Source organism: Colletotrichum chrysophilum (genome assembly GCF_026319265.1).
Source record: "Colletotrichum chrysophilum strain AFK26 chromosome Unknown scaffold_28, whole genome shotgun sequence".
In the NCBI taxonomy this organism is placed as follows: domain Eukaryota; kingdom Fungi; phylum Ascomycota; class Sordariomycetes; order Glomerellales; family Glomerellaceae; genus Colletotrichum; species Colletotrichum chrysophilum.
Window position 1 is genome coordinate 361842 of NW_026517315.1, and position 24472 is coordinate 386313.

Consider the following 24472-nt stretch of genomic DNA (forward strand, 5'->3'; position numbering starts at 1 on the left):
CGACCGCTGCTGCCGCTGGAAAGTACCCGCACGCCATCAACTCTCCGAACACTCCGAAACGGTTGTGGCACAGCTTCGGACACGGCTGTGCATCTGTGGCTTTTCTCACTAGCCACAAGTTCCCCTCCAGCCACAAGATCGAGAGCATGTGGCTGATGGGCTAATCCATATCCGGCTAGCGCTCAATTGCTCTCAAGTCCTGTCGGCGGTGCTTGCGAAGGTTCAGCGGATTGATTGCTGGCCAGCAGCTCCTGTCGCGCGTCAAATCCCTTCTCGGCGCCTGCCTTACGGACCTCTTCGCGAACGTCACCTCAACAGCCGCATCCCATTTCGCGTGGCCAAGTCGCGCATTTACGAAACGACGACCCATTCGAGCTCCCGTTATTCGAATTTCGATTCAGAATCGCCGCGATGGGCAAGAAGCGCGGCCACCCCGACGTTGAGGACGTCCTATCTCGACCGTGGTGCTACTACTGTACGCCCAGCTCAAGCTTGCTTCCATTGCCTGAATGCCCATGCTGACTTCTTACCAGGCGAGCGTGATTTTGAAGATCTGAAGCTTCTCATTTCTCACCAGAAGGCCAAGCACTTCAAGTGCGACCGATGCGGACGTCGTCTGAACACAGCTGGAGGTTGGTTGAGCTTGCGCCGTCGTCTGCAAACTGTCGCAAGCTAACGGTTTTTCTTCTCCAGGTCTCTCCGTCCATCTGAACCAAGTCCATAAAGAAACTCTCACCCAGGTCGAGAACGCGCTGCCCAACCGCCAGGGACTCGATGTCGAGATCTTCGGCATGGAGGGTATCCCCCAGGACATCCTGGACCAGCACCGAAACCGCATCATCCAGAACTTCTACCAGGCCCAGGAGGATCGCCGTATTGCCACTGGCAACCCTTTGCCAGGACAAGCAAAGCAGCCGCGCAAGAAGCTCAAGGTTGAGACACCTGAGGAATTGAAGGCGCGTCTCGCTGAGCATAGAGCAAAGAGGGCTGCAGGGCAAGTTGGAGGAACCAGCGGCAGTCCTGCCAACGGCGCCCCTGCAAGCGCAAGCCCCGGTGCATTCGTATGTGGAACTATCCTGTTGATGGCAGTCTGTACTCTAACAAGCGCTGCAGAACAACTCTCCCTACCCCCCGCCGCAAGCACCGTACGGCGCTCCTCCCGACCAGACCTACCCGCCTGGAGCTGCACCTGGCGCTCCCCAATATCCCCAACAGGGATACCAGTCCGGTAATTACAACGGCTCTTCGCTGCCGGCGAGGCCATCAAGCGGCCCGGAGGCGGCTGCCGGTCTTCCGCAACGACCGCCTCAGTACGGCGGCCAGTTCTGGAATGGTACCGGTGCTCCGCCTCAATACCCTGGCGCATCGACTGTCGATGAGCTGGTATCGGGTGCGGCACAGCACGGCGACGAAATCGACGAGCTCATTCGCCGGGCCGAGTCTGGCATCAAGGCCCCGAAGCCGGAGGACGAGGAAGCCGCTGGAGAAAAGAAGTCGAAGAAGGACAAGGAAAAGAATGTCAGGATGGTTTACGCCGATACCGAAGTCAGTCCGGAGGAGCGGATGGCGCAATTACCCAAATACGCCTGGACGCCGGTTGCCTCGTGATCGATGGCCCTTTTCGAGCTGGACGTGGGCCGAAGACACGGCGGTCTCAAAACGTCCGGCCTGGACCTGCGGCCCAACGATGTTTCCATGCGAGATTGCGAATTTCTATACTCGGGGCAAGGACGGTATCCCATCGGAGCGGAGTTTCAACGGCGTAGCTGGATTTAGGTTGTACGTAAAATGTAAGGGATGCACTGAAAATTCCGTCATTGTACTCGTCCCAAACCATGGCGCTGAACATGATTGCAGATTTGGCGCTTTAGATGATATTTTGTTCGTGAACGCGCCTCCGGTGTGCATCAGTCAGGGCTTGACAGCCACAAATTGAAGGAGAGCTCTCTAGTCAATCTTTCTCGGCTATCATCATTGGAAGCATGAGCATAGGTTGGCCTTGCGATTCTCTCCATCATCAACAGGGACGTCAGTCAGATAGCTGTGTGCGCGGCACTCCTGACGATGATCTCCAACCTTAGGAGAGACTCATACGCAGCACTTTGGTTTCGATGTCATGGACGTCTGAAAGAGATCACTTTCTCTCGGCTGAGGCTCGTACGCCCTTGCGCACGGCTCACAGCTTCTTGCCAGCAGGTTAGTAACAGCAGATAAGAGCCGCAACATGGATGTGAGGGCTTCACGTGGCCAGGCCAGAGCTCAGACAGCATTCCCCTGCCAACATCATATCGCGAGTCATTATGAGGGAAGGTCAGTAGGTCAGAGAAGCTCAAAGGTTCGTTCGACAATGTTTCGAAGTTCAAATGTCTGGACGGCTCGTACGCATTGCCTCATCTTCCCAAGGCCAGGGCGCCATGTCCCAGAGCCGGGTAATTAGCGGTCGGTACTCGGAACGCCGTGCTTGTATCCGTATACGCCATCAGGCAAATTCGTGGAGATGGCTCGCTTTACGGCTAAATGCAACCTCTCCACTTTGGGTGCCACGGGACTGCATTTTCCCCGCAGTCGCTTTTGCCGTCCGGGCCACGCCGTTCTCCAAATTGATGGCTTTTGGGGTAGTCTGCTCGTCGTCGTTCGTTCTTATGTTTGTTATTTCTTGAGTTCTGTAGGTATTGGAATCTTGGCTTTTAAGCTGGATGAATGATCCAAGTAGCCAAGATCAGCCCATCCGAGTCTTATGGCCGATGCCACAGAACAAACGACTTTGACCGGCGAACACCTGTGGCTGCTTTGGCCAACGCGTGGGTAAACATCCATTGCCGGTAACCTGTCTCGTTTCGAGCCGGTGCGCCGTCCTGCGGGGAAGCTCGACTCAAGCATCTTGGAGGTTGGGGTTTTCCCAGTCCTCGTGGAAAGACGGCTTTTCTTCCTACAGGGGCCAAGAAGCTAACCCGCCCCCTCTCCGGCCCGTCATCGACGCTGCTTGGCTTCTCTGTGGCCCTCTTTAACCGTCGGTCAGGCACGATCATCCCATGTAAGAAGAGGTCTCCAAATGTCCCTGCGTGCGAATGCCGCTCCATCATTGGTGGCAAGAGGACTTATTGCGTCTGTGGTGTCATAATTGGTTGCGCGAACATTTGGATACTACCAGACCATGCCTGATCAATCTACTTTTCCCCATGGAAGCATCATCCCGGCCTCGTTCTCCAACCGTTCCTGGCCTGAGGGTCGTATCGTGCCGGTCAATTGGGTACTCAGCTGCGTCCGTATAAGAGCTCAAGCTGTTCCCCAGATTTCTCCCGTGATGCCGTTTGTCCCGTACCCTGCTTTGCGCCTCGCGTGCGTCTCTCATCCTGCCTTTTTGACCTCCCAGCCGTGGGCAGAGGCTGTCTTTTCTCAAGTAGACAGGCCACTATTCGCTAGCTCCTTCACGACCAGGTCGGTCGGAACTCTCCCACCATGAAGCCCTTCTCATGGGCAACGCTTGCGACCCTGACAACTCTGGTGTCAGCTTTGGGACAGCAGGCCATCGTCTCGTTCAAAAGCGGCGACAACACGTTCCAGATCGCCGGAGGCAATGTCAAAGCCGGCCAGATTCTTGTGTCCAGCGAGGACTACTGGGGCGTCATTCGAGCTGCCGGAGATTTGGCGGTAGACTTTGGTCGGGTCACCGGCACAAATTACACTCTCAGCAATGGAGAGGGCGGCGCGAAACCTGCCGTCTACAGCTACGCTCCCGTCGATGTGAGCAACAACACGATTGTAAGTTCTGTCACCAACTTCATCAGGTCCTCTAGATCGTCCAAAGACGCCAGTGGCTTGGATAAGATGCTCTGGCCCAAGATGGAATGACTGACCTTGTAAAGTACCGCGTTCAAGACAAGCAATCCTTCGACGGCCCCAAGTACTCCGACCCGGCCCCGGGCAGCACCGTCATCATTGCCGGCACCATCGGACACTCAAAGTACATCGACGACCTCGTGAAGGCGCAGAAGCTCAATGTCAGCGAAGTCGATGGAAAGTGGGAGGCTTTCGTGAGCCAGCTGGTCGATGAGCCTGTTGCGGGATGCTCCCGCGCGCTCGTCGTTGCCGGCAGCGACCCCCGAGGAACCATCTACGGCATCTACGATGTAAGCGAACAGATTGGCGTGAGCCCTTGGTACTTCTGGGCCGATGTGCCCACGAAGAAGGCCAAGGAGATTTACATTCTGCCCGAACGCAAGGTTCAAGGTTCGCCGTCGGTCAAGTACCGTGGTTTCTTCCTCAACGACGAGCAGCCGGGGCTTTCCAGCTGGGTGTCGTAAGTACAAACGGCCCAGATGTCTACCGATGGTTGCTAACGAAGAGACAGCACGCAATGGAATGATACTTGGAACAACGCCGCGGGGTACAACCACCAATTCTACAGCCTGGTGGGCGAGCTTTTGCTCCGCCTGCGCGCCAACTACCTCTGGCCGACACTCTGGGGCAGCATGGTCTACGTTGACGACCCGCTGAACCAGCCACTTCTCGATGCGTACGAGGTTGTGCTCGGCGGTTCTCACACGGAGCCTCTGATGCGTGCTCAGAATGAGTTCAAGTCGTTCTACCAAGGCCAGTGGGCCTACAACCTCAACAACCAGACGATTGACGAGTACTTCAAATATGGAGTTGAGCGTGCCAAGCCGTATGCTCGCAATAGTCTGTGGACCATGGCCATGCGCGGCACTGGAGACACGGCGATCGAGGGCGACTTGGGTGTCGAGGGTATCATCACAATGCTGGAAAAGCTTGTTGCTAACCAGCGCAAGATCATTGCCGATGGCCTCGGCATTCAAGATGTCTCGACTGTTCCGTCGCTGTGGTGCCTATACAAGGAGGTGCAGTCATACCAGGAGAAGGGTCTTCATGTACCCGAGGATATCACTCTTCTCTGGGCCGACGACAACTGGGGCAATGTCAGACGACTGCCTCTGACCAATGAGACTGATCGCAGCGGTGGTGCCGGTGTCTACTACCACTTTGACTATGTCGGTGATCCGCGCGACTATAAGTGGATTAACACGATCCAGTTGGAAAAGACGGCGGAACAGGTGAGACTCTCCCCGCTGTTGTCTTGTTTGAACTCGACTGACTGAAGTAGATGTACCTTGCCTACGCGCGAAAGGCCGATCGTATCTGGATCGTCAACGTGGGCGATCTGAAGCCTCTCGAGATCCCCATCAGCCACTTCTTCGACCTTGCATACGATACCGAGAAATGGGGCCCTGGCAACACGCAAGGATGGCTGAAATCCTGGGCCGACCGCGAATTTGGGGCCGACCACGCGGCGAACATCACAGACATCATGACCCGGTATGGAATGTACGCTGCTCGCAGGAAGTACGAGCTGGTGGAGCCTCAGACGTACTCGATCATCAACTACAACGAGGCGGATGCTGTCTTGGAGCAGTGGGCTATCCTGCACGAGCAGGCCCTGTCTGTGTATGATTCCCTCGACAAGGAGTACCAGCCCGCGTTCTTTGAGATGATTCTGCATCCCATCATGGCGGGAGAGATTCTTCACAAGATCCAGATTAACGGGGCCAAGAACCAGCTCTATGCCGGGCAGAAGCGAAACCTGGCCAACGATGTGATTGACCAGTCGAGGGCTCTGCTGGCGGCTGATGCCAACCTGACCATGAGATGGAATGACCTCCTCGATGGGAAGTGGCAGCACATGCTTGACCGTAAGTTAGCTTTGGAATCTGAGGCTGGGATGGCACTGACGAGTTGTAGAAACCCATCTGGGATACGATGGATACTGGCAGCAACCCATGCGAAACACACTCCCCGATATGCGTTTCGTCCAGACCGCGTTTCCATCTCTGGGTGGCCAGATCGGCGTCGGCGTCGAAGGATCCAACGCCAGCGTGCAGGGAGACGACAAATGGCACACCAACTCCGCCAACGACCTCTCCACTCCTCCTCTTGACCCGTACGGTGCCGCCACTCGTTACTTTGAGATCTTCACCCGCGGCAATCAGGCTTGCGAGTGGAAGGCAAGCCCGTGGCAGCCGTGGGTCAAGCTTTCGCAGTACAGCGGCGCCGTCGGCGGCGACAACGGCACTGACGCCCGTGTCTTTGTGTCCATCGATTGGGAGAACGCACCCAAGGCCCCCAACACCACGCAGGTGTACATCAACGTGGCGACCCCGTGTCGCGGGATGGAGAGATACGCTGGCCAAGGGCAGAGAGTCATCGTTCCCGTTGCCAACCGCGCCGTTCCGTCAAACTTCACCAAAGGCTTTGTCGAGTCTGACGGGCATGTGTCCATCGAGGGTCCTCATTACCAGAGCATCGTGCCCGCGAGCAATAACGCGAGCAACAGCAGCCTCAAGTACCACACCTTTGAGAATTACGGCCGCACTCTCGGCGGCGTCGGCTTGTACCCTGCCAACGCGGAGAAGGTCAAGCTTGGGGAGGGCCCCGGCCTGGAGTACAACATGTACCTCTTCACCAACACCAGCAAGGCCAACGTCACGCTGTACCTCTCGCCGTCTGCCAACTACCTCGGAGATGGCAACCCGCTCGAGTACGGAATCTCGCTGTACCCCACCGGCGGCAGCGAGCCTGAGCCCAAGAGGGTCCAGCCGGTTGGCAAGACGGAAGGCGCGAACATGCCCGACGGATGGGGCTATGCCGTGGGCGATGCCGTCTGGGGTCTGACTGGCAACTACACGACGACATCATTCAACGTCACCCAGGAGGGCGCGTACACGCTGCGGGTATGGGCTCTCATGCCGAACATCATCGTGCAGAAGGTCGTGGTTGACCTCGGCGGCGTGCGGAAGTCGTACCTCGGGCCCCCGGAGAGCTTCCTCGTGGGCCGGGACGAGCAGGGCAAGTACAACCAGACAACGTTCAGCAGCAGTCCTGGCGTCGTGGGAAGTGACGCGACGCGACTGGCGCAGAAGACAGACAAGAAGAGCATAAGCACGAGGACGTGGGCCAATAGCGCTGTGACATGTGTGTTTGCTGTGGTTTTGGGTGTTGTCTTGAGCGTGTTCTAATGTTGGAGGTCGATGAGTGAATGAGCAGAAAAGAGATGGTGTTTAAACAAAGACAAAAATTAGTCGTCACATGGTTCTCCAGTGTAAATGAAAAATTCAACAGCGATCGTATTATTCCCATTCTGAAGCACTAGGCTACCCACCTTTTCTCACACCAGACCTTATTGGAAAGCTGGGTCGTGGTGTTTTGTTTGGAGTTTGGCAACTTCTTTGTCCACTTGAAGCTGCTTTCTCGGAGCGTTTTTTGTGGCTGAGATATGTCACCAGCCACATCTCCCCAACGTTGCGTGGCTGATGAGGCGACGCCTTTCCGTATTCGGAGAGGCGCCCTGAAGTGGACCCGTCAAACCTCCCAGAACGGCATGGCGGCCCCACTCCTGCCTCGCTAAAAAGGCTCCCGGTCGTCAAGGGCAACGCGGCACTCGGGGGGTGAGGGCCCTCTGAAAACAACAAACGTCAGTCGGGCAAGTCACAGGCCCTGGACTTGTTCGTAACTAACATAACGGCAGCTGGAGAAAGTGCGAGACCCCTTCGAGACATTCACGCACGCTCATTCCTAATCTCTTATCCATCTGCATCTTCATCCACTCTCTCTCTCCTCTCTCTTCCTCCCCTCGACCGCCGACTCCCACCAGAGCAGCATCCTCATTCACTAACCCAACAGCTGCTTCGCTATCTCGTTAATCTTCTTTTTTTTCTTGTCGCCTTTCCCCTCCTCTTCTCGTCTCTCCTGATGCTCGGCTCGCGCTGCAGAGCGGCTTTGTTTATTTCTTGATTGCACCCGCCTCCTGCACCTGTCGAACCTTGACTTTTTTGTTTACAGTCTTGGATTCAAATAGACGGGACGACTCCGAGTACAAACACCCACACGAGACACCAGACGACAGAGAATCACCACATCAGCCAACATGGTCGTTGACCCTGGAGCATCGTCCATCACGGTCGCAGGTTCGTTGCGCCGACACAAGCTCTACGCCGGTGGCCGTGAATACTGACGTCGGTGACATACAGTTCGAGTGCGACCATTCACAATCCGCGAAGCTGCACAATTGTACGTCAACACATGGGAGAGGGGAACCACCGCGACTCGGTGCTGACTGGATGTAGAACACGAAACGATGAGGGCACCGTCTTTTTGGGCGACGGCTCTCTCGCCGCCGCGCCCCCCAAGCTCCAAAGAGGCGGCATCCGACCCGTGATCAAGGTCATCGACGACAGGTGCCTGTGAGTACACTCCCCCACCTCCCTATGCGCCGCAACATCATCTGATATAGGCTCCACAGTGTCTTCGACCCCCCAGAGGACAACCCCGTCCACAAGTTCGGCCGATCCGTCGTCCCCCAAGGTAAGAAGGTCAAGGATCAGACCTTCATGTTCGACAGAATCTTCGACGACAACGCAACCCAGAACGATGTCTACGAGGGCACAACCAAACAGCTGATCGACAGCGTCCTCGACGGCTACAATGCCACCGTCTTCGCCTACGGCGCAACCGGCTGCGGCAAGACGCACACCATTACCGGCACATCACAGCACCCTGGTATCATCTTCCTCACCATGCAGGAACTGTTCGAGAAGATCAATGAGCGAAGCCAGGACAAGACCACCGAGGTCACTCTCTCGTACCTCGAAATCTACAACGAGACCATCCGCGACTTGCTGGTCCCCGGAGGCAGCAAACAGGGATTGATGCTCCGCGAGGACTCGAACCAGGCCGTCTCCGTTGCAGGTCTTACCAGCCATCAGCCCAAGGACGTCCAGGAGGTCATGGACATGATTGTGCAGGGTAATGAGTGGCGCACTGTCTCCCCGACTGCGGCCAACGCCACGTCCTCGCGATCTCACGCCGTCCTCCAGATCAACGTCGCCCAGAAGGACCGCACTGCGTCCGTCAACGAACCACACACAATGGCCACGCTCAGCATCATCGATCTTGCCGGTAGCGAGCGTGCCAGCGCCACGAAGAACCGCGGCGAGCGCCTCCTCGAAGGTGCAAACATCAACAAATCCCTCTTGGCTCTGGGAAGCTGTATCAACGCCTTGTGCGACCCTCACAAGCGCAACCACGTACCATATCGCAACAGCAAGCTTACTCGACTCCTCAAGTTTTCCCTCGGTGGAAATTGCAAGACTGTCATGATTGTCTGTGTCAGTCCCTCCAGCGTCCACTTCGACGAGACGCAAAACACCCTCCGATACGCCAACCGGGCAAAGAACATCCAGACCAAGGTTACCCGTAACGTTTTCAACGTAAACAGACACGTCAAGGATTTCTTGGTCAAGATCGACGAGCAGATGGCCTTGATCAACGAGCTCAAGGCGCAGCAGAAGGACGCGGAGAAGCTTTTCTACGCCAAGTTCCGCAAGCAGATGGAGAAGCAGAACTCGGTTGGCCGCGAGGGAATTCAGCGCTTGCGTGTGGCGTACGAAAATTCTGCCTCCGAGCGGAAAGACAAGATCAACAACATGAAGAAGCTACGGGCCTTTGAGAGGAGAATTGGTCTGCTCTCTGCGTGGATTGCATCGTTTGACACCGTTTGCGATACCAGAGGAGACGAGGAATCGATGCCCCCGCCCCTTGTCGCCATTCGCAAGACGGCGCAGGGAATCATGGTGGAGTTGGAGCACAGTCGCCAGCACATCCACCAAAAGTTGGAGAGCACCAACTGGGAGCGTGCAATTGATACTGCCCTCCACCACAGTCTGAAGCAGTTGCCTGGCGGCGATGCTGACGGCCCTGAGGTCGACAGTCTGACTCGCGAGGCCGAGCTTCTCAAGGCCAACTTTGGCAGGGATGCCAACCGCGAGGTATTGGAGATGGACAAGGCAGGCGACGCCGCCATGGTCCAGGTTCTTCTGACGGCGCAATTCGACATGCTTGCATCGCTCGCTGATACGCTCGCCATGAACGAGGATGAGGCCGTTGAGCACGCCAAGCAGATCATCAACCGGCTGCTGGAGGTAGGCTTCTCGGCTGCGACCAATATTGTCAAGCCCGATGGTGTCAAGATCCCGCTCGAGAAATTCTCACCCACCAAGAAGGGAACGCCAAAGCGCAAGAAGGCGGTTGTGAACAATGTCGCACCCATGCCCCAACCCGCTTTCGTCCCGGCTCCCGAGCCCTCTCCCCAGAAGACTCACGCATCCCCTATGAAGTCGTCACCCCGTCGTAAGAAAGCAGGCGCTCCGCGAAGTCCTCGTAAGGGAGTCTCTTTCACGCCTGTCAAGAAGAAAATGGAGTTCAAGCGTGCCGTTCGCTGGAGAGACGACGAGACGGAGTCGGGGCTTGCGGATTTCGAGAAGACACCTAAGAAGTACGACTCCACGCCGGAGCAGAACAATTCGCCCGACAAGTTTGGCCCTCCCCTGAGGATGCCTGCGCTTCCATCCTACCTCCAGGAGGAAGACAACACCACAACTTCGTTCAGCTCGGAATCGAGCCCGACGTTGGAGCTCCCGGAGACTGGGTCCATCCCAATGGCCAAGCCTAACAGGTTCCAGGCTGGATTCCTGTCCAAGGGGGCCACCCGTGTATCATCCGTTGGCTCGGGGTCACCTACCTCCCTCCCGATAATGACAGCAAACTTGGGCTCTTCACCACTTTCAGACAGTGGTCGCTCGGCTCCTCTACGCGCCCTCGACGTTCATCGTTCTTCAAACCTCTCGCCGCCAGCCTTCCGCTCTAGAATCGCGAGGGCTAGCCCGCCTCCAAGGACGTCGCTGTCCGGCTCCGGTCTCTCCGTAGATGAGAACAACCCGCCGGCGTCTCAGACGGCCTCCGGTTCCGACTCTGAATCTCCGAGCATTGACCCCCGGAAGATCCGGTCGGCGCTGCAGAACATGAAGAAGGTTCGCGGCGAACACCGTCGCATCTCATCCATGTCGGGCACTGCGGCTTCCAATGCGAGGCGTGTCTCTTCCGTCAGCTCGACCTCTTCGGGCCATCGACAATCGCTCAGCTTCTCGGGTCCTGTCGCAAGTAGCACAAACGGCATCTCGAGACACCGCCGTGCCAGTGCTGAGCGAAGGCTATCGCCGCCCATGACCTGCTCGCCACCCGACATGCGGGGTGATCGGGCATTCACCGCAGGACAGGCCAGACGCATGCACCTGGGAGGCAGCTTGAGAGTAGAAGGAGGAAGCCCGCAGCAACACAGAGTTGCCGGGGCCGGGTTCGGGAACAGGCGCATCACCATCGGCAGTCTCGCCGCCAACGTTGCGGCCAACAACGGAAAAATAGAGAAAGCATCCAGGCCCAGCGTGGCTGGCTGGCGTTGATTTTTGTTTCATCATACCCATTTTGCACTCGCCTCGAGGCGAAGGGGGGAGTATTGGTGGTGTTTTGTTGTTTCTCTCTTCCCCATGACGGCGTTTGGGCAACTGTTCGTTCAGATCATCAAGGCTTCTTTTGGCTGCACACATCGTCTGGCGGGTCTGGTCGAAGAAGTTGTTTGTCTGTTGTATCAATAGGTCCGGGCTTGGTCATATTCACAATTCATATAATGACAATGCATGAACTCTTTGGAAAGGAGTGGGAATCTGTCCTCGTGGTGTAATCTCCGAAAAGCAGAAAAGCGGAAAAGCAGACATAAAGTTCGGCCGAGTGGCCATGTGGTTTGTGTGGCTGGGATCTGATGGTGGCTGTCTGTCACTTTGTACATCTGAAGCTCTCCGTCTGCAGCCATATGTTCGCATCGGCAAAACGGGCACAAAATGGCCATCTACTAAGCACGCAGTACCTTACGCGCGGGACTGCGGCATGTGGTGAGGTCATGTTTTGAGTTTCCATCAGCTGCTAAATCTCGGGAAGCCTCATAGTTTGGCGAAGTTTCCTTCGCAAACTGGTAATATTTTTGGCAGCCTCCGCTCCTTCAAACACGCTACCTAGTCATTGAATTGCAGCTGACGCAGCTGAGTGGTTACCGACTTAGCCGGCCGTTGGTGTTTTTCACTTCGGCCTCGCTTGCATCTGCGGGGGACGTCATGCTTCGCGATGCTCGCGGACGCTCGCAATTCCAAACCACCACCACAAAGCGCAGAGTTTCGCATCGCCGACTTTTCCAGCGGGCGGGCACGGCAGTGCGGGATTCTGATGGTGGTTTGGTTGGGAGGAACGCACCATCATCAGTGTCCGGACAGAGTGGAAACAATCGGCATCGGCGGATGATGGAATTCGCGGGATATGCAATACAACAAACGAAACACCAGTGACGAAAGAAGCCGTGCTGTGTATGGTGTTGTGTGTGATACTGTGTGTGCCTGACCGACGATGGGATCAGTGAAGAGGAAAGACGAACGTGGTCGGACTGACTTCATGACTCTTCGGATACAAGTACCCCGAACATTCAGAGCTGGGGCCCTGATTCAAGAGCAATGACCTCAGACCTCGGGTACGGCGGTCGGGATTTGGGGAAGAAGCGCAGAGTCTCGTCGAGTTCAGATGACAGCCGCAACCACTACAATGATGAAGAACATCAATAACCCAAAGATGGAAAGTCAACAAACAACACCACCAAACAGGCACGGGCAACGACCCAAGGAAGGCCCACTCCGCTTTGCCGCGATGGGCAAACATCCCCAATGGTCTGCTCAGCGGTAGTGGGCCGCGATAATCAATCGACCAGGCAATTACCTAACGGCGTCTACGGTACGTAATTGAATTTGAACCCCAAGGGTCAGGCACCTTACTGCGCCGTGAGGAAGCATTGGATCAGGGGAGACCCGTGTCGGGGGAGCTGAGAGAGCTCCGACGGTGCAATCTTAATTCAATCATGCTTATTCGGGGGTTTTCCGCGCCCAACGGCCCTTATCGCGCGGTCGGCAGAGAGGAGACTGACTGACTCTGACTGAGGACCCGACGAGAGAGTTTCTCGCCACTGTCTATATTGCGACATCCAATGGGACTGGCCTGACTGGACTGGACTGTACTTGTTGGTCTGCACCAGTCTGTGTGGCTGGCGCTTGTTCAACTGATGAGCACACGACTAGTACCTTCTTGAGCCTTATCTTAAGAATACATGGAGACCGGCTGACTCGGCAGTCTTCTCGAAGAAACGCCCAGCACGATTGAGGAAGCTCAAACAAATCACGATTCACCCCTCATCCGCAAAGTCAGCGCACCGACGGAGCGAAGAGATCAATCGGGAAAGAGAGAAGGTCACGAAGGTTTGTGTGAAATGTTCCGTCATGGAGTCGCGGGCAGAATATCAGCTCGTGCGAGCGATGGCACGACATGGACGAACTTTTGCAAAGGCAACCCAGCCCAGCTTCCCGAATGATGAATCCCTCCTCCATCCAGCCCCAAATAATACGCGCGAAGAAGGTCCTTGTATTGAGTTGAATGCGACGGAGGGCAGGGTCCAGGCCGGTGCAACCGCCAGCACGTCATGAGAGCAGGGCAGCTCATGGCCAGACGTATCGCCAAGATGGCAACGACAGCCGAACAATTCCGCTTCTTTGGGATCCGGTGTTTGACGCAGAGAAGAGACGACGGAGACTTGGGTCCAGGCCCCCAGACATCTCATCAGCGCAGCGCATCGCATGCACGAGGGCGGGCTCTGTCTGTGTCTGTCTGTGACTATGTCTCTCGCATGCAATCCATCCCTTCTCCCACATCGCACGCATCTCGCCGTCTTCCATCACCTGCACCACCACCATCAGCAGAAGCACCCCAGTCCGCCTTGCCTTCCTTCCCGTCTTGGCCTCGATCTCGTGCCTGGGCGGCCCCAGACTTGGCGGAGGGCTGGCGGAGGGTTGGAGTTGCAATTCCAAGTCTTTGCTCGCATACGGGACTGTGGGTGGGGACTTGGCGGTAAAGCTTGTTTCCATGTGCCGAGGCGAATTGGCAAAGCGAAGTGAACGGGGGATCTGCCATGCCAGTCTGCAGCTGTTGTGTCCAGTTATTGGCGATTAACAATGGGAAACATGGTTGGGCCTGGTTCCAGCTCGGAGCCCCATGTGCGGTTTTGGGCTGGCCACTCCCGGAGCCATGTCCCGAGTAGGTAGGTGCTTTTATTTTCCTTCTTCTTGCGTATCCGTATGAGTACGTGTGAGCGAGCACTCAGACTTGTCTGTTCGACTCGAGCACCGGTCCGGGGCTGTCGCGAGATGCGCTGGGAACATGGCAGAGACGATCAAGGATCTATCTGTCGAAGAGAGGAAAAGGGGTCCCGTCCGGCGTTGGCATTGGCTGGTTGCGAGATGCATGGCTGAGTGAATCCATTCGTCTCCCCCGCCCTCGGCCCCATCATCAGCTGCTCCAGTCGTGCGCTGTGCTTTTTTTCATCTCATCTCCCGCCTTGGACGAACGGAGAGCCGCGGTTTGGTCTGGCTGGGGAATTCGACCTGCCTCTTTTTCATCTAGTTTCCCGCTGCTGGGAACTTGTGAAAAAGCTAAGGCCCAAGGTTGCGCCCACCACCACCACCATCTTGTTGTTCCGCTCTGCCCACCCTTGCACCACATCACTCACCCATGATCCATTCCACCCCTCCAACCCTCCTCCTCCTTGAGTCCTCCTCCTCCCATCCCACCCCTTCAGAGAAGCCGGGAGTAGGCTGGCTGTTGTTGCAATTGGCTCTTCGGGAGGAATGGAGCTACGTCAAGGTCCCTGGTTTTGCGTCCCCCGATGGACCATGGCTAGTCAGTCCGACTTGGCTCGTTTAATGGTCGCCGCAGCTGTCCTTATTTTCCTTCCTGTTTGAACTACCTCTCTACTCATCTAAGCTGGCCCATATCCTCTTCTCGAATCACGATGCATATCTAGTGGCCCCCTTTCGGTGACAGTCCATGGAGTTGCGACAGGCAGCCTGGATATGACACTATGGGCACGATGCTCCCTCTTGGAAGGTGGTATTCAACTCCCGGCTATCTTGTGCCGGTCACCTTGAAAGCTTGACTTGACGATCCCTTGTTGGCACCTCTTGGCGTTATCGAGCCTCGTGAACGCTGGTCGACTCCGAGTGATATTGCGATTTACCTATCGACCGGAGTGGGTTCCTCCCACAACAACACACACGGCGGCGATCTCTGTCGTGGAGTCGAACATGAGGATATAAGGCTCTGTTGATCACCCCGTTCATCTGGTCTTTTTTCCTCTTCATCCTCATCGGCTCACTCCCGTCCTCGATCCTCATCCTCATCTTCTCATCTCCTGCCTCTCCCCGTCCTCTTCCTCCTCAGGTCTCTCGCTCCGCCTCTTGTCTGTCAAGATGACTCTCATCACCGCCCTCACCGCCGGTCTGGCTCTGGCCTCCTCCGTCATTGGAGCGCCCACCAACAACGCCAACGAGAAGCGCTTCACCGTCGACCAGATCAAGAACCCTCGCTACATCCGCAACGGTCCCCTGGCCCTCGCCAAGGCCTACCGCAAGTACGGCAAGGCTCTCCCCGAGGACCTCTCCCGCGTCGTCGCCAACATCACCTCCACCGGTGCCACCAAGCGCGCTACCGGCAGCGTCGCCGCCACCCCCCAGGACTACGATGTCGAGTACCTGAGCCCCGTCCAGATCGGCACCCCGGCCCAGACCCTCACCCTCGACTTCGACACCGGATCTTCCGATCTCTGGGTCTTCTCCACCTCCACCCCGTCCAGCCAGCGCAACGGCCAGACCGTCTACGACCCCAGCAAGTCCAGCACCGCCTCCCGCCTCACCGGCGCCACCTGGTCCATCTCCTACGGCGACGGCTCCAGCTCCAGCGGTATCGTCTACAAGGACACCGTCTCCGTCGGCGGCCTGTCCGTCACCGGCCAGGCTGTCGAGGCCGCCTCCAAGGTTTCCTCTTCCTTCTCCGAGGAGAGCGACCTGGACGGTCTCCTGGGTCTCGGCTTCAGCTCCATCAACACCGTCTCCCCCACCCAGCAGAAGACCTTCTTCGAGACTGCCAAGTCCAAGTTGGATGCTTACCTCTTCACTGCTGACTTGAAACACAACACCCGTAAGTATTTCACTTCCCGTCTCATATCACACTCGCGAGTGAGACAGTAAACATATACTGACATCCACAACAGCCGGCAAGTACAACTTCGGCTACATCGACTCCTCTGCCTACACCGGCGCCATCACCTACGTCAGCATCGACAACTCCGACGGCTGGTGGCAGTTCACCTCCTCCGGCTACTCTGTCGGCTCCGCCAGCTTCACCTCCACCTCCCTCAACGGCATCGCTGACACCGGAACCACCCTCCTCCTCCTCCCCCAGTCTGTCGTCACTGCCTACTACGCCAAGATCTCCGGCGCCAAGTACGACTCTTCCCAGGGAGGCTACACCTTCCCCTGCTCCGCCACCGTCCCCTCCTTCACCTTCGGCGTCGGCTCCGCCCGCGTCACCATCCCCGCCAGCTACATGAACTACGCTCCCGTCAGCACCAGCACTTGCTTCGGTGGCCTGCAGAGCTCCTCCGGCATTGGCATCAACATCTTCGGTGATGTCGCCCTCAAGGCTGCCTTCGTTGTCTTCGATGGTGCCTCCAACCGCCTTGGCTGGGCCGCCAAGACCCTCTCTTAAACACTCTTATAGAGACACAGAGAGAGAAAGAACTTAGAGAGGGATTTGCCCATTAGAGAGATGGCCTGAGGGATTCCGGAATGAGGACCTTGAGGACGGAAGATTGAGGGCGCATCTGATGGGCAACTCCCCTGTTTATGGACAATCCATGTGATGAGACGATCGAGTCTCACCAATCACTGCTTCTTACACATATTTCATATATCTTAGTATATTTTGGTGGATTATGAGAGATAATGAGGTCAAGATAGGTCTTTGAGATATAATGACTCAGAATATAAAAATCACGTTGAAGAAGTTTAATGTGCATTTTCCGTGGTGACTTTTTTCCGTGCGGCACTATCATTCAAGTCTTTTCCGAATTGCCAAGACTCCAGACTCAAGTTGCATTCGCTCATACCTGTTCCCGCCGCGCCGAATTCTAACCACGTTGTTTTATATTGGCGTTCTTGGCATTCGGGATGGATGTTGAGGAGGCTTGGCAACAGGAGAAATCTCTCCCCGCTCACTAGGCTGCGCGGCGCGGGTTGCGGTGGTGGCAGCCAAGGAATGTGGGAGAGGTGTGCTGTCGGGCTGCGGATACCGAGCTGCAGGCGATGGCTGATCGGACTTTGGGGGTCGCCAGCGCTTCTGATCGTTTTCTGGGGATGTTATGCCAAGACTTCATGGGTCCTTCGGGGCGCGTCTGGAGTTTGCGCGACGGGAAAATCTGATACCGTGTTCTTGGCTTGAAGTTTTGGAGGAGATGTGCGGCATGGAATCGTTGCGCTTCATCGACGGCCGAGTCCGCCAATGCGATGGATGTTTGCCGAGCGTGACGGTGTGAGTTTTTTCACTTGTCTCTTGGCACGATTTTGCATCGGGATGGGGTCCGGTTTGGTGGATGAGCTATCTTATCGGTTCATCATCTCGTCGAAACGCGCGATGGGACTTCGGCACTGCGGATGGAGCCAGACTCGGCAGAACGGCGGTCTAGTCAGGCCAAGATAACAATCTCACGCGGCATTGGACGTCGGCCACTGCAACTTGGGCTATGGAGGATGGTGTAGATGGTCACTGGACTCAGTGATCGGCTTCTTCTCCCCGTCATCGATGTTCTGGAGAGGAGACCCATCTCGGATTTAAGAGGCAAAGGATGGTCATCTGCGTTGGTGGGATTGAGAGCAGCCAATCACCAGGACCCTCAACTCAAATATTGAACATAAGATCCCCCAGCTATTCGACGTGGGGATATTGCACGTGAGACGGCCGTGTCGGGGTCAACTCGCCTGTGCAGCGGCATGATATACCTTACATACAACTCTACAATCAATAGTCGATTCGATCAATTTCATGACCTTTGGGTTTGAAAATAGAAGATGAGGTATTGAGAAAGAGAATTTGAGAGCCGGTACTGAGTATAGGGGTCGCCCGGGAGGCTCAAGATTGTGTTGATGTGCCCTGAGATCTTCCACCGACCCTCCGCCAGACAGGTGAGGACGTGAGATGCTGGCCCACGTAATGGTCTTTAAAGCAAAGTATTCGAAGATAATTGCACAACCCTTCCTCGAATCTCGACCAGAGGGCTGGTGGCTATCTTGAAGCTGTTGAGCGTAGCAGACAATGCGAAACATCGGGCCTACCGACTGCGGTTGCATCCAATATTGATTGCTGTCATCAGATTTCTGTCATCAGATTCCTACTGTCCTTCTCTCTCGACTGGGATCGATCGTTGTGATATCGGTTTGGGTGATTCGAAAGACCCGTGGCATGTATATTACATGTCGCGTTAGCCTAAACGCGGATGCTTTCGATGGTCACCACCGTTGATATGTGCAGTCGAAAGCTCGAAGAGGGATACGCCATCGCCGTGAAGCGCATCGAGAGGTTCGCGAGAAGAGTATTTCGCCTGTCTCACAATAACATGGAGTATATAGACGACAGGATTCATCGGAATCCCTGAAAACGTTAGCACTTTGGGAGATGTTGGTGATGAGCATTGCTGAAGAAAAGTGGGAGACTTTGGCAGACTAAGCCGCCCGGTTCTAAGGTTTCTCCCCGAAATACGTACATTTGAACTGATTCCATGGTAAGGAGATATTCTGCTTGTCATTCCATGAGATCCAGAGACCGGTTTATGACAAAACTAAGAACGAATTTCATGAAGAGGTTGCTGGCTTGTCTGGGTTCCACATCGCAGACGCAGAGTCAATTGAACCAAGATGTTGCGAAAGAGAACTTTCTGTACGGCTACAGCCTTGACATCTGACAGGAACTCTGCGAGTTTCGCTTACCCTTCTTGACAATTCTCGGGGCCTTGCAGACCATGCAGCTGGTTTGACAGAACCCTGGCTCATCAGGACGCCGGGTTGGGGGAGAGTAGAAGAGAGACAACACCGCCAAGCTAGAAGGCTTCCAGGCCCCAACACTTGATGAAGGAGGGTGCGGCCTTGACCCCAAGAATGCAACCTTTCGATCGACCAAGACAGTTGGCACAGCGAAGCTCCAGAGACAAGAGGCGTGGCGGGTTGGCGCGTAGAGGCTCTGGTGGCTTGCATGGCTTTTCAACGTCAAGCCTTGAAAAACAGTAATTCTTCCGTCCTATCAACACACAAGACTTAGGCGATGGCTTGGAGGAACAGAGCGTGCCTGGGAAGGATTTCTTTGATTCTGCGTCTCGTGATCTTAAGGTGTCTGTCTGCGCAAGCTGAGAGCGACGCGACAAACGCGCATTCGCGCCCAAACAGTCGGTCACCAGCTATGCGGCACACACGTCGACTAGTGCGGACTGTTTCCCCGGTACGCCATCAGCAGGTCGGGAGCGCGCCAACACAGGCGGTGCAAGATGGCTGGCAGGCAAACATGGTTGTTGACAGGGCCCGAGGACTCGGGTCCGGAAGCAGAGCAGTGTGGTATGTGGCATCGCATGATGTTGGCCGAGTTGGGCGCATGTCTCGCTAGCGCCCTGTATGCCTCATTCGTGCTTGGGTATACGTGGACAAGCTCGACGAATAAAGGGACAAGATCAATCTGGACAATTTGATTTCGAAGGCGCCGAGATACGAATGAAGCTTTGGGAATGTGTTCGGTTCGTGAATGCCAAACAAGACTAGGGGAGATCCAGTTCTTCAGGTCAGCGGCGCAAATGAATTTTTCCGTCAAATCGAGAGCAAGGCCAAGACTTTTGGTTCATCGCCACGAAGTCGGGGTGGTGGTGGTTGGAACACGGTTGGATGGCTTGGGGTTAGGGATGTTGGCACACCGTCTTTGGCGTCTGGGGATTCTCGATTCAGGGACTGTCAGTTTTGCGTGGCTGACCTGTCATCCAAAAAGCCCTGAACGGCGAGTTTTGAGTCGCGCCCGAGGTCGACACTCGTGTTAGGAGAAGGGCCGCACAAGACTAGAACGGACTAAAGTGTTTGACGCCGTCGATACATTCAGTCAAGCGCTCATCGACATTGACAGATTGAGACCAAAGATGTAGCGTCTTCGTGCCTGTCTCTCGCTTCTAGGTCTTTACATGTACGAATGAACAGCTGGTGTTCGTCCCCAGTTGGCACGGTGGTGCATACAACCCCCTTGTCCCGTCCCCATCCCCTCATTTGCACCCCCGCGATCTCCAACAATTCTCCATCCTCTCCATCCCACATGTAGGTACTCAATCCTCTCACCTACGCCCGTTCTCCGCACAATCCACCGGACGGGATCGGTCGATATGTGGACTAGTCTTCCAGGCGGAAAGCCGTGATTTGATGTTTGTTGTCGTTGGTGTCCTAAAGAGACTCACTGTTATGATTCTTTCCGGAGTCTCAGCTTGGAGCTTTCAATTCGACCAGCACTCATCGTTCCATTGTCATCGTCCCATTCCCAAAAAGTCCCCTGTTTGACTGTCGGCGCATACATGTTCCATCCATGACGATACATAGGGCCTAAACTCAGTTCAGCACACTAACCTGTTCTCCCCTGCCTTCATCCATTCACCAACCTGTTCAACCCTGCAAACCCCTGCTCTTTGCCATTTTGCCTCGTCTCCTCCTCTGCGTCTCCTTCTCCACCCCCACCAGCAGCCTAAATTCGTGATTGAAACCACACACCCGGCCGCAAACCCCAGCAAATCACGCGCCGTCTTCATCGCAGGGAACGGCTCATACTCGGCGGTCCATGCCGCAAGAAGAATGGCCACATCCATCAGTGATCCTGGGGAAGAAGACCCATTCATTCCTCAGTCACTCAGTCACTCGTCTTGGTGTCTCCCGTCAGCTCACCTGCGCCCTCTCAAGAGTCAACTCTCATTTCTCTCCCCCGCCGTGCGCCCCTCGTAATCTGGGGCACCCGGGGCCCCATAGAGTCCCCAGAGCTGCCCCAGATAGCCACGCCTATTGCTGTTAAGCTTGACTGCTAGTTTGTACATGGAGACCGTTCTGCAGCCAACTTGCCGCCTGCCATCACCGATCCATCATCTAGATGCTTGACAGCTATCCCACATACAGCCGGCCCCTCACTTCAATCTCCAATTTCCTCACGAACGTCTTTTGCCGGTAACTTTAAACCAGGTACCACGGATACGACGAACCGCCAGACAGGGTCTTGGTATGCGCCGTCAAGGTCTACATACATACGGATCGCCGTTTGCTTGTTGCTCAGACTGGGATGCGTTATTCGTGCCCATGTTGATCCCTTGGCTCCTTCCACATGGCCTGCCATCTTGTGTCTGCATCTGACTAAAGTGCCATCCGGCTACCTTAGCTTGCCCAGCCCAGCCTCTGAGACTAGCCTGGCCGCGGCCATGCTTGTCGATGCATCCCATCCGGCCGCCACGACCGCCCAAGACAGAACAGGAGACCACCACTACACCGCACACCCCCAGAAACCGCTTGCCATGTCCCACGCCTTCCCCGAAGCCTCCAATTATACCACCTGGTCGGCTGATCGCAAAACCGACTTCCCAAGCCAAGACGTTACTCTGCCGCCCCCATCGGCCCAGCGTCCTCGGGCTGTCCTCCCACCTCTTGTGAATGGTGGAAAATCCCATGGACAATTCACCGTCCGTCTTGGTACTCAGTGAGGCTCGATTTTCTGGGGTTTCCAGAGGCACAGCTAGCTTCCATTGAAGGATGGCTGGAGAGCGGACAAGACCAACCAGAGGCACGGAGCAAGGGTCTCGGCGAGGAGACGCACAGGAACGATTGTGACCATTGCTCCGGACGGAGATGTACTCCTCACGCACACAATGTACCGTTGGAGAACCTCTGTCGCATCCAACGTGAGGTGGGATGGCAAATTGCTGACTAGGTAGCTTAGAGCTGTGAGGGGTCCCCGGTTACACTGGGGGAGGAGGAGACTTTGGATCAGCAAGGAAAACACCGGCCTGGCTTCTCGATATATCAAGGCGGCCATCTCGCGCTCCTCACATCCGCTGTCCCCTCTCTCTTCGCCGCTCCGTCCCTTCACCACCATCTCACCGCGCCCCTCGACCTTCTCGGCTTGCAGAGGCTCAATCACGAACAGGTGTCGTGTATTCGATCGACCTTTTCTCCTCAGTAGCAACACCGATCCGCCAGAGCCTGGCTTGTTGCAGAGAAAACAACCGCCGAAATGTCGACTATGCAGGGTCTTCTCAAGAAGATCGTCAAGAACGAGGCGATGCAGAACGACCCCGCCGAGATCTACGGCTGGAGAGTGTTCGCGCTCGCCGCATCCGCCTGTTTCGGTGCCATGTCCTTCGGTTGGGACAGTTCCGTCATTGGTGGTGTCGTTGTCATGAAGCCATTCATGAAGTAAGCGGACACATCCGGCTGGGAGTCTTTTCATACAAGTGGCTAACATTCATCTACAGTGACTACGGTTTGGAGAACGCATCCAAGGTCGACACCGCCAACCTGACGGGCAACATCGTCTCTACCCTCCAAGCCGGTTGCTTGGTGGGTGCCCTCGCCGCCGCCCAGCTCACCGATAAGTTCGGTCGCAAGTGGTGTCTCGTCTCTGTTGCCGCCGTCATCCTCGTCGGTGTTGCCATGCAAGCTGCTTCTCTCGGTAAACTCGCTCCCATCTTCGTCGGTCGCTTCATCTCCGGTCTCGGTGTCGGCGCTGCCTCCAGTATCAACCCGCTTTACGTCTCTGAAAACGCCCCTCGTGCAATCCGTGGTCTTTTGACCGGAATGTACCAACTCTTCATCGTCACTGGTGGAATGATTGCTTTCTGGATCAACGTGAGTACCGCTCAAACATTGCGATCAGGTCATACAGCATGCTGACCCCTTTATCAATCAGTACGGTGCCGAGGTCAACCTCAGCGGCAAGAGTCAATACGTTTTCCCCCTAGCCATCCAAGGCCTGCCAAGTCTTTTGCTGCTCGTCTGCATGCTCTTCTGCAATGAGTCTCCTAGATGGCTTGCCCGCAAGGATAGGTGGGAGGAGTCCAAGAAGATCCTGTCGGTGCTCCGTAACCTGCCCGAGACACACCCTTACCTCGAGCAAGAATTCCAAGAGATCGTCGACCAGCTGCAGCACGAGAGAGAGCTCATCGGCGAGGCTACCTTCATGAACATGCAGAAGGAGATGTGGACCATCAAGGGCAACCGAAACCGCGCTCTCATTTCCATCTTCTTGATGATCTGCCAGCAAATGACCGGTACCAACGCCATCAACACTTACGCCCCGACTATCTTCAAGGGCCTCGGCATCTCTGGCCGCTCCACTCCTCTTCTGTCCACTGGTGTCTACGGTATTGTCAAGGTCTTGGCTTGCATCTGCTTCCTCCTCTTCATGGCCGACTCTTTGGGTCGTCGTCGCTCACTGCTCTGGACGTCCATTGCCCAAGGTCTCTGTATGTTCTACATTGGTCTCTACGTCCGCATCTCCCCGCCTATCGAGGGAGAACCGGTCCCGGGTGCCGGATACATGGCACTGGTGGCTATCTTCCTCTTCGCTGCATTCTTCCAATTTGGTTGGGGTCCTGCCTGCTGGATTTACGCCTCTGAAATCCCCACTGCTCGTCTTCGTTCCCTCAACGTCGCCCTCGCTGCTGCCACCCAGTGGCTGTTCAACCTGATCGTCTCCCGCACTGTCCCCAACATGTTGGCCACCGCGGGCTCTCACGGTTACGGGTAAGTCATGATTCCATTGAGATCTACGAGGCCAGATACTAACGTCATCCAGAACCTACCTTATCTTCGGCAGCTTCTGTTTCTCCATGTTCTTCTTCGTCTGGTTCTTCGTCCCCGAGACCAAGGGTGTCTCCCTCGAGCACATGGACAAGCTCTTTGGTGTCACCGACTACGACACAGACAAGAACCTCGTCCACGACAACGCCAGCGACACCAAGGTGCCCGCCCAGGTCCAGATCGAGACGACCAACACCAACGACCCGTACAACCACGTCCGCAAGGAGTCTGCTTAGGTGGCTTAATGGTTTGGAAAAGATGTGTGATACGGATGAACAGAGGTGTGTAAGCGAAGCGAATTTGCATTTAGAAGCTTGAGTTCAGAAGACTGAGCTTGAGTGAGTGAGGATGATCGCATGTAGTTGGCTTCTGATACCTATCCAGCCTGCTACGGCACTGGCCTTTGATGACAATTCAATGGAATTTTGAATAGACTCGTGCCCCTTACAGGAAATTTGACGTTGGCGAGATGCTCCGTCTGCTCCTTGTGCCCCTACTTCTGTCTAGATGTGGAATATGACGCAGACCAGATCATTCCTGTGCAGTGGAGTCAAACCCTGCATGGGCTGACAATCGGGGGTTGGTTGTCGTCCCACGAAATGGACCCCCCAAAGATCTTTTGTCCGGCACGAGCTGGTAATTAGCGCTCAGCATCACGCCAAGTGTCAGCATCAACAAATGGAGCAAATATCTGTCCATATTTCTCAGCGGCGGATCTCTAAACTTACATTGATCTGGTCTGACGGCCACAACTGATATGCCAGCACGCAGCCGGGAAGCCCCCTCGAAACTAC

General features: G+C 55.7%; 5 protein-coding genes across 5 annotated transcripts; all 5 read left to right on the plus strand.

Moving 5' to 3' along the window:
- Window positions 1-411: 411 nt before the first annotated feature.
- COL26b_004637 (uncharacterized protein) lies at window positions 412-1608 on the plus strand (the record flags this gene model as incomplete). Its single annotated transcript, XM_053177508.1, has 4 exons — window positions 412-475; window positions 534-632; window positions 694-1061; window positions 1114-1608. The coding sequence occupies 4 exons, from the start codon at window positions 412-414 to the stop codon at window positions 1606-1608; spliced, it is 1026 nt and encodes a 341-aa protein (XP_053038622.1).
- A 1851-nt stretch (window positions 1609-3459) lies between these two features.
- On the plus strand, window positions 3460-7031 carry COL26b_004638 (uncharacterized protein; the record flags this gene model as incomplete). The annotated part of the gene is made up of 5 exons (XM_053177509.1): window positions 3460-3762; window positions 3867-4300; window positions 4352-5072; window positions 5123-5708; window positions 5758-7031. 5 exons carry the CDS (start codon window positions 3460-3462, stop codon window positions 7029-7031), a joined length of 3318 nt encoding a protein of 1105 aa, XP_053038623.1.
- A 908-nt stretch (window positions 7032-7939) lies between these two features.
- Window positions 7940-11309, plus strand: COL26b_004639 (uncharacterized protein; the record flags this gene model as incomplete). The annotated part of the gene is made up of 4 exons (XM_053177510.1): window positions 7940-7979; window positions 8043-8082; window positions 8139-8255; window positions 8315-11309. 4 exons carry the CDS (start codon window positions 7940-7942, stop codon window positions 11307-11309), a joined length of 3192 nt encoding a protein of 1063 aa, XP_053038624.1.
- Window positions 11310-15239: 3930 nt separating this feature from the next.
- COL26b_004640 (uncharacterized protein) lies at window positions 15240-16536 on the plus strand (the record flags this gene model as incomplete). The annotated part of the gene is made up of 2 exons (XM_053177511.1): window positions 15240-15966; window positions 16040-16536. The coding sequence occupies 2 exons, from the start codon at window positions 15240-15242 to the stop codon at window positions 16534-16536; spliced, it is 1224 nt and encodes a 407-aa protein (XP_053038625.1).
- A 5574-nt stretch (window positions 16537-22110) lies between these two features.
- COL26b_004641 (uncharacterized protein) lies at window positions 22111-23914 on the plus strand (the record flags this gene model as incomplete). The annotated part of the gene is made up of 4 exons (XM_053177512.1): window positions 22111-22292; window positions 22352-22724; window positions 22786-23621; window positions 23674-23914. 4 exons carry the CDS (start codon window positions 22111-22113, stop codon window positions 23912-23914), a joined length of 1632 nt encoding a protein of 543 aa, XP_053038626.1.
- Window positions 23915-24472: the final 558 nt, after the last annotated feature.